At 38.9% G+C, this 10,348-nt stretch overlaps 1 protein-coding gene across 1 annotated transcript; it reads left to right on the plus strand.

Moving 5' to 3' along the window:
* Positions 1-2,553: 2,553 nt before the first annotated feature.
* trim107 (tripartite motif containing 107) lies at positions 2,554-4,251 on the plus strand. Its single transcript, XM_053498366.1, has one exon. It carries the CDS (start codon positions 2,653-2,655, stop codon positions 3,844-3,846), a length of 1,194 nt encoding a protein of 397 aa, XP_053354341.1. The 5' UTR covers positions 2,554-2,652; the 3' UTR covers positions 3,847-4,251.
* Positions 4,252-10,348: the final 6,097 nt, after the last annotated feature.

A 10,348-nucleotide genomic window follows, 5' to 3' on the forward strand; every position in this document is an offset into this window, starting at 1 on the left:
TCCTTTGGTCCCTGCACTAGAGGGCGCTCACTGAATCCCTAGTATCCACCGAATCCTTGGACTCATGAACACACAGATGTGTCCCTCAGATCCGGCGTCTGAATCATGCTACCCATAATGCGTGCTGTGTGTGTGTGTGTGTGTGTGTGCGCGTCAGTTCGTCACGGACAGGTGTGTGTGTGTGTACTGTTGGAAGCTTCAGTCATGCAGCTCTAGGCTACTCTAGACCAACAAGAGGAAGTTAAAGATTTATCTAAGATACTAACTACAAGGTAAACATTATTTCATGTACTGAATATGGTTATTTTGTATCATATGATCATTATATCTGTAATGAAGCTGCAAAGTGTGACTCATAGCGAGGGAAGAAAACGAAACTTACTGATTGCAGGACAGAAGCCAACATGTCTACACTTTCTTCTTACTGTTGTAGAGTACTGTACTCTCCTGCTTATTATCATTAGCTAAATCTCTGTAAGATAAGGTACAAACGGTTTCCCCCTTTTTTCATGCAATTTATCAATATTAGGAGAAAATTGCTTCTATTGACTAGCAGAGAAGAAAAAATTATTTCTAATGAAATAAAACCTTTGGTGGCGTAGTGGTTATGCACTGTTGCCTTGCTCCTCCAGGGTCCGGGTTCAATTCCTGCCCCTAGTTTGTGTGTGCATGGAGTTTGCATGTGTGTTGTGTGTTTCGTCCGGGTACTCTGGTTTCCTTCCAGAGTCCAAAAACATGCAGATTAGGCTAATTGCCCATAGCGTGTGAGTGTGTGTGAATGTTGAAAGGCGGTCCTACCATGGTCGTAAAATGGAAATACAATAGTAACCACCATACGGCCTCTCACCATGTTGTCCCTAGTTAGATTAGAGGTTTCTAGAGGGATAGATGGAATAGTAACTTTAGAACCTAATGTCCATGTTTGGGTTTGCTGGTTTTCTCCTGTGCATGCCTGGTCATTGCCTTGCCCTGTTGCATGTTAAGGCAGGGAAGCTCAACAGTTACCCGATACCCTTTCATTTATTTTAGCTAAAATTTGTTTAAATATCATGGAGAAGGAGGCATTGGTCGCTCAGTGGAAAGTTTCTTGCTTGCCAGGCGAAAGGCCCAGGTTCAGTTCACACCCAATGCCCTAACCCCACCCACTGGATGCAGTGCCAGTACCAAATGGATAAAATAGAATGGTTGTGTCAAAAAGGGCACCTGGCGTAAAAAAACCTGTGCCAAGTTGTGTGTGGATCTGATGGTCTGTTTTGATGCCCCTTTGATGGGAGCAGCCGAAAGACTAGCAACGACATCAGGACAGAGAAAAAAAGAAAAGCCCACCAGGAGGAGTTAAACTGCAATGCCAAGCACTATTCGGGCAAAATTACAATAATATAACCAACAAAACTGGATTAAGGCCACCAATGCTCTCCACTCACATACCCGGACATTGTAAATTTGCTAGTTTTTGGACTGAGTGCATACAATTTGGATTTTAAAAGTTATAAGTTACAGTTTTGCAGCGTTGGGTACAGAATCTGCTTCTTCCCAAATGAGAAAACTGTAAGAGTTGTATGACAAATCACATCTTGAACTATCTTGCTTTGCATGTAATGAGTCAATATCATATATTAGTTTAACCTTTTATGTTGCATTACTGAAATAAATAAACTTTTGCACGATATTCTAATTTTTCGAGTCTCACCTGTATATACCAGTAAACTGGTGAGAGGATCATGGGCACCTAAGGCTCATACAGCATATGTCTGTGGGGCTAAAGGTGTGACTGTCCGGAAACAGAAAAGTAGCAAAAATTGCTGAAAAACAATAAATGCTGGCTATGTTAGAAAGTTATCAGAACACTCAGAAGCCTCCTGTGTATGGGACCTAGCGGACAAAGAGATTAAGTTTGTTAATGCGGCCTCCAAATTTCCCAGATCCAAATCCGAACAAGCACCTACAGAATGAGCCAGAGAAACCAGTTTGATTCATGGAGCCTCCACCACACAAACCACAGCACCCAAAGGATTTGCCACTAATATCCCAGTGCCAGACACCACGGCACACCCCAGAGGTCTTGTGGAGTGGTGCCCTGAGGGGCCAGAGCTGCCCTGGTGGCACAAGGGGAAACTACACAATATTGGGCTTTATGCTTTACATTTTAATGTTATTGCTGATTAGTGTATATCCGTGAATGGTGCTCCATTTGGTGGACTGGTGTCTCATCCAGGGTAGATTCCTGCCTTGTGTCTGGTGTTCCTGGCATGGGTACTGGATCCACCACAATTATGATAACAGTTTCTGAAGATGATTTGAAGTTCAATTTTACATTCTCTTTTCTTGTATTTGTACAGCTCAAGAGTTTGGCAAAGTTACCAGAGATTCAAGTTTTCCTGAAAATCCCTTGGAACTGGAGCTAAGCTGCTCCATTTGTCTCCAGATATTTTTCGCTCCTGTAACACTCCTGTGCGCATTTGTTCTTCTTTGCACATCTAAAGGAGAACAGGAGCTTTAATAAAGGTGTGTGTGTCAATCGCTGCCAAGATTGCAGAGTGGAGTTCCCAGATTCTGAATTTGCACAAAGAAACTTTAAACAAAAAAACATAGTTGGAAGTTACAAGGCCACAACAGCTGAAGGTGCACATCATAGAGGTGTGGAGGTCAGTGATGGCGGGAAATGATGATACACTTTGTCCTAGCCAGGGAGAAGATGGATGTAATCTGATGTGGAACACTGGTAAAGATGTTGCTGATCATTCAGACTGTATACAAATCAAGTTATTCGATGAGCAAACACAGATGAGCAAACACAGATCCCGATTAACTCCTGTGGTGATGGATATTCAAACCAAGATCGAACTGGTGGATGATCTTCTGGCCAAGGCAAAGGAAAATGAAGCCACAGTCAAGGCATCAAACATGAACTTTAAAGCAGAAGTGAAAACGGTTTGGAAGGAGATGGAGGAGCTTCTAAGAGACTACAGCACAGCAGGGATGGAGCATGTAGAGGCCGAGTTAAGACAGAGGGAGGAGGCTTTGGAGACCAGAGTCCAAACACTATCAGATATACGTAAGCAGCTTAAGGAAACAAAGCTCCAGGTTAAAACCTTGTTGGAAGAGCAAGATGAGATTAGATTTTGTAAAGAGATCCCAGAGGTTGAGAAACTTGTTGCCAGCATGATTGTAGAACCTTCAAAAATTAGAGTGAGTGACAATGAGGCAAACATCAACATGGCCCACCTGTGTGAGGAAATGGGACATCGTAATCATGACCTCCGTCTCAAACTTGGAGCTGCCCAACGTCGCTTACGAAGTATTCTCAACCCATCTGAAGTGACTTTTGACCCTGAAACCTTGCATCCTTCCCTGTTGCTGTCTGAGGATCTTAAAACTGTGTCCTTTAGTGTTGTCAAACAGCCTTATCCAGCTGGGCCACAAAGGTTCACCAGCTACTTTCAAGCTCTAAGCTCACAAAGCTTCTCTAAAGGAGAACACTGCTGGATTCTGCAAGCTGAAGGTTGCCCATGGGTTCTGGGGCTGTGCTATGGGGGGCTGCCCCGTTCTGGTACTGAAAGTGGTATAGAAAGCAGAACTGGAGCTTGGTGTTTAATGTGGTACGATAACCTACTTAGGGCATATGAAGGAGGAAAGGAGACGCCGCTCAAGCGTACTCCTTTTCTCCAGAAACTGGAAATTTGCCTTAGCTTCTGCAAGAATTGCATAATATATTCTAGCATAAGCAATATTACTGGAGCTAAAACTCATCTTCATACTTTTAACGTGACCTTCACCAAGCCTGTCTATTTGGCTGTGAGAATAATGTCTGGTCAGCCTAAAGCCCGAATAACATTGTGTGTCTAACGTTAAATCTACCACACACACACACACACACATACAGTGTCCCTCTGAGTTTTTTATTTCCATGCTTCTTGTGTTTAGGGAGATTGAACTCTTCCTGACAAACCACCCTTTACTTTCTGTGCATTTTTAAAATACAGTAAATTCCGTAAAATATCCTAGAATTAAAATTATAACAGATAACACTATAGTTTAATAATATGAGGATTGTTATAAAGTATCAGTCAAATATTAGTCAAAAATTCTACATTCTAGAACAACACTGGAGATTTCAAAACTATTAAAAAACTTATACGCCATTTGGTATTTAAGTAACAACAACAACAGTCAGTGTGTTTTTTTTGAGACATGAAGGTCAGCTGGTTCTGAAATAGTTCTTGCAAGAATAGAATTGGCAAAAACCATCAAGCTCCATGATGAAACTGGCTCTCATGAAGATCATCCCAGGAAAGAAAAAAAAAACCTTACCTCTGTTGCAGATACATCTCAATATCAACTGTTTTATATATATATATATATATATAAACTCAGCAAAAAAAGAAACGTCCCTTTTTCAGGACAGTGTATTTCAACAATAATGTTGTAAAAATCCAAATATCTTTACAGATCTTATTGTAAAGGGTTTAAACAATGTTTTACATGCAAAAAACATTCCATTCAATTAACCATAATAAGTTAATTAACATGCACCTGTGGAATGGTCGTTAAGAACTTAACAGCTTACAGAAAGTAGGCATTTAAGGTCACAGTTCTAAAAACGCAGGACACTAAAGAGACTTGTCTACCGACTGTGAAAAACACCCAAAGAAAGATACCCAGGGTCCCTGCTCATCTGCGTGAACGTGCATTAGGCATGCTGCAGGGAGGCATGAGGACTGCTGATGTGGCTAGGGCAATAAATTGCCATGTCCGCACTGTGAGATGCCTAAGACAGCGCTACAGAGAGACAGGAAGGACAGCTGATCATCCTCGCAGTGGAAGACCACGTGTAACAACACCTGCACAGGATCGGTACATCTGAATATCACACCTGCGTGACAAGTACAGGATGGCCACAACAACTGCCCGAGTCACACCAGGAACACACAATCCCTCCATCAGTGCTCAGACTGTCCGCAATAGGCAGTCCATGAGGAGGAGATGCACTGCAGAACTTCAAGCAGCTGGTGGCCACACCAGATACTGACTGGTACTTTTGATTTTGAGCCTCCCTTCATTCAGGGACACATTGTGAAACATTTTTAGTTTATGTCTTATGGTGTTGACTCTTTTAGTGTTCATACAAATATTTACACATTAAGTTTACTGAAAGTAAAAACAGTTAAAAGTCAGAGGAGGTTTCTTTTTTTGCTGAGTGTATATATATATATATATATATATATATATATATATATATATATGAAATTATCGCATGTTTTAAACGCCATCAGCATTGTATTAGAATGTGTGTGTAAACTTTTGTATGTGAATAATATACATACAAATACACTAAATAATTTCTAGCATATTGATAATTTAAAAAAATAAATATCTAAAAGGTAGCAACCTTATTACAGTCCACATTTCTGATTAGTTTTTTTTCTTGTTTTAATATGAATGTATTGTTAATCGTTGTCAACTAAAGAGAAATAAAGAAATACAAAATAAAAATTATTCATTTCTATTTGTGGCAACCAGTAATGACTGACAGATTATTGTAAATGTATTAAAAGTATATTTTCTTTTCCTTTCTTGTGTCATTGTTGGCCCCAGTCATATGCCTGTCATAAATTTATGGAATTAATTCTTTTAGAGCCTCTCATTAGTGCTGTTAAAATGATTTATTTTTATATATATATATATATATATATATATATATATATATATATACAGTGGTGTGAAAAACTATTTGCCCCCTTCCTGATTTCTTATTCTTTTGCATGTTTGTCACACAAAATGTTTCTGATCATCAAACATATTTAACTATTAGTCAAAGATAATATAATTGAACAAAAAATGCAGTTTTTAAATGATGGTTTTTATTATTTAGGGAGAAAAAAATCCAAACCTACATGGCCCTGTGTGAAAAAGTGATTGCCCCCCTTGTTAAAAAATAACTTAACTGTGGTTTATCATACCTGAGTTCAATTTTTGTAGTCACCCTCAGGCCTGATTACTGCCACACCTGTTTCAATCAAGAAATCACTTAAATAGGAGCTACCTGACACAGAGAAGTAGACCAAAAGCACCTCAAAAGCTAGACATCATGCCAAGATCCAAAGAAATTCAGAAACAAATGAGAACAAAAGTAATTGAGATCTATCTATCTGGTACAGGTTATAAAGCCATTTCTAAAGCTTTGGGACTCCAGCGAACCACAGTGAGAGCCATTATCCACAAATGGCAAAAACATGGAACAGTGGTGAACCTTCCCAGGAGTGGCCGGTCGACCAAAATTACCCCAAGAGCGCAGAGACAACTCATCCGAGAGGCCACAAAAGACCCCAGGACAACATCTAAAGAACTGCCGGCCTCACTTGCCTCAATTAAGGTCAGTGTTCACGACTCCACCATAAGAAAGAGACTGGGCAAAAACGGCCTGCATGGCTGATTTACAAGGCGCAAACCACTTAAGCAAAAAGAACATTAAGGCTCGTCTCAATTTTGCTAAAAAACATCTCAATGAGTGCCAAGACTTTTGGGAAAATACCTTGTGGACGGACGAGACAAAAGTTGAACTTTTTGGAAGGTGTGTGTCCCGTTACATCTGGCGTAAAAGTAACACAGCATTTCAGAAAAAGAACATCATACCAACAGTAAAATATGGTGGTGGTAGTGTGATGGTCTGGGGTTGTTTTGCTGCTTCAGGACCTGGAAGGCTTGCTGTGATAGATGGAACCATGAATTCTACTGTCTACCAAAAAATCCTGAAGGAGAACGTCCGGCCATCTGTTCGTCAACTCAAGCTGAAGCGATCTTGGGTGATGCAGCAGGACAATGACCCAAAACACACCAGCAAATCCACCTCTGAATGGCTGAAGAAAAACAAAATGAAGACTTTGGAGTGGCCTAGTCAAAGTCCTGACCTGAATCCTATTAAGATGTTGTGGCATGACCTTAAAAATGCGAGTCATGCTAAAAAAAACCCTCAAATAAAGCTGAATTACAACAATTCTGCAAAGATGAGTGGGCCAAAATTCCTCCAGAGTGCTGTAAAAGACTCGTTGCAAGTTATCGCAAACGCTTGATTGCATTTATTGCTGCTAAGGGTGGCCCAACCAGTTATTAGGTTCAGGGGGCAATTACTTTTTCACACAGGGCCATGTAGGTTTGGATTTTTTTTTCTCCCTAAATAATAAAAAACATAATTTAAAAACTGCATTTTGTGTTTACTTGTGTTATCTTTGACTAATAGTAAAATGTGTTTGATGATCAGAAACATTTTGTGTGACAAACATGCAAAAGAATAAGAAATCGGGAAGGGGGCAAATAGTTTTTTACACCACTGTATATATATATATAATATAATATGGGTTTTTGTTCTTCACAAAAAGACCAAGATTATTATCTACAATTTAAATCTCAGTAACATAGAGCATGACACGCTGAGTAATATCAATATTAAAAGAGCCAAAGTGCAAATCCAGAGTCAGGCAGAGAATGAGTCATATTTCAAATGTATAATCTAACAAAGACGCAAGGCAAAGGTCACCAACAATCTACAGTATTGTAATAATTTGTCAAGACATGTCCATACTGGATCAGTACTGCTGGAACATGTACTGTTGGAACAGAAAACTACGCTTTTAAAGTTTTTTTAATTTAAGGTAGGATCCCCTCTAGTGAAATGTCCTTTAAAGGATGTGATAACGTTCTCATGGGATTTGTCTGCTAAAGATTCTCACAACGCTGAGGGTCCAACTGAAGAATGAATCGTATATCTTCACAACCTCTCTATCATCTCCATAAGAGAAGCTAGTGCTTGGAGTGATTCGAAGGGGCCATAATCCAGAAGCTCCTGCCAAGTACACTATGGTAGAAAAACATTTAAGTAAAACGCGATTGCTGTTAAAGGACAATCTATGGCATAATACATGACAGAATGGGGTTACAACCATAAAGTGAATCATTTTAGTAGAAGAGGCAACATAAGTCATGAATGCAGCTTCAGTGTGGTTAGGTTCTTTTTTTCCCTGTGTCCTGCAGTGCAGCTTTGGATGACTGCTGTGTTACCATGTATTATGATTTTACAGCTCTCTTTTCAAATTTCTTTCTGCATGTAGCTTAACATGGTGGCATAGTGATTAGCACTGTCGCCTTGCACCTCTAGAGTCCGAGGGTTCGATTCCCACCTCTGGTCTCTGTGCATGGATGTTCTCCCGGTTTCCTTCAACAGTGCAAAAACAGACAGATTAGGTTAACTGGTGGTTCTGAATTGCACATAGTGTGTGTGTGTGTGTGTATACGTGCCTGTCCAGAGTGTACCCCACCTCATGATCTAAGTCTCCTGTGATTGGCTTCAGGTACACAAGATAACTGGTATAGAAGATAAATAAATGAATGTTTTTAAACTCAATAACTCCACATCCACCATAATCTTGGCTAAAACTTTTTGCACAAGGAAAGTTATAGATGCCATTAGATTTGTGCATGTGTGTTATATTTATGTGCATCACCAGCAGTTGTGAAGTATTAGGAAATAAATGGCCTTTTTATTATTTCATTTGCATTCATATTTAGTTACTGGTGGACTCATGCTCTGGTGGAGTTGGAAGCCTATCCTGGGCACACCCTTTGTGAGTTTCATTAAGTTTCCTGCAATTAGTGTTCATGCTAAAATATTCAAATAATAAATGAATATTTTTAAGGCCACTGGAGGCGCTCTTGCGCTTAATTCACAGTTTCCCTGAAAAATAAATGATTGTAACATTTAAAAAAAATTATCTACAAAACATAATTTTGTCGTTTTCATATTCTGTTTTATTTGTGTCTACAGAACAAAAAAAAAAAAAACACAAACAAACAAAAGATCTGTAAAATGTCACATGATTTGTTTTTTGGGGGGTACTTTAGGGGGCACATTATAACAGCAAATCATCTGATGTGAATATATATTATAATATATTTATATAAAAATAAATATATATTGAAACAAAAAAATTGAACTTTGTATAAATGTATATTTATCTTTGGATCAACAGGGTTGTTGCCCTGCTAGCCCATTTCTATTAACTGCTCCTGATCAGCTTATATTTTACCTTATTATTTATATTTTACCTCAGAAAGTCTCAGAAAATGTCTGGCCAATTTAAAGGTGATATATTAAAATGCAAAAAACTATTTTTTAATTACTTTTAAAAGTCAAATGTTAATGAAAAACTTTCATGAATATGTATAAACTGTTTCTGAAAGGTGTACTTAGTCATGTGACTAGAGATTTATTATAATATTTATATAATTTGTATAATATACAAACATTATAATATTTAAGGAAGAAACATGGCTGACACAGAGTACAAAAGAAAGAGGCAAGCAAACCGTGAGAAATTCTGTAAAGGAAAGAGGTAAAAAAAATCCATAAAATCTGTAAGATTTAGCTTTAATAACAATGCATAATGTGGTCTCCAGTTCATGTGTGAAAAAGATTCCTCATGCTCCCTGAACCACTCTTTCACAGTTTGAATTCTGGAATATGCCTGTACCATCAGTAAAGAAAAACTCTATAATTGTGATACATCCATCACACTTATCATAACCCTTTTCCATTCTCCAAAGTCACACAGCTGTTTATCCCCAATCCTGTGCATTCTCATTGTGTGTGTGTGGACAGGGTAATGCTCTAACTTTCATTAATAAACATAGCTATGATTTTTACACTCACTCACTCACTTGCTTATCGTTTATACCGCTTTATCCTGTATAAAGGTTCGCGGGAGGCCTGAAGCCCAGGAGACTAAGGGAACAAGGCAGAGTACACTAGGGATGCGCATTTACACACTTGTGGCCAATATGGGAACGCCATCTAGCCTAATCTGCATACCTGTGGACTGTGGGAGGAAACCAGAGTACCTGGAGGAAATGCACCAAGCACAGGGAGAACATGCAAACTCCATGCACACGGACCATCCACCGTTCCTCTTATGGTTATTATTGTTTTTTTTTGTTTTTTTTACCATGCAACATCACCTGCATGGTAAATTTTTTTTTTCATTCATGGCCACATTTCTTTTAAAAAGTCCGGTCCTGAAAGGATCTTTACCAAGTTCCACTAAGTGCAAATCTCCTTAGTTGTTTTCTTTGCTTGATCCAGCCCAATAATCTGCCTCTTCTGGAATGGCATATAGTGCTAGTATTCCAGTGCTAGGATGGTATTATTAATAATAATGATAATATTTATTTATTTTATCCAGACAGTGTATACGGTGTGAAAGGGGGGTTTTGAGATGAAAGTTCCAGGAAGCTTTTTGGCAGATCTGGCAACCCGGTTGTACTGTCAGTGCTTCACAGTGCCGTGTTGGTGAAAACA

This window comes from Clarias gariepinus, chromosome 6 (assembly GCF_024256425.1).
Source record: "Clarias gariepinus isolate MV-2021 ecotype Netherlands chromosome 6, CGAR_prim_01v2, whole genome shotgun sequence".
Classification (NCBI taxonomy): domain Eukaryota; kingdom Metazoa; phylum Chordata; class Actinopteri; order Siluriformes; family Clariidae; genus Clarias; species Clarias gariepinus.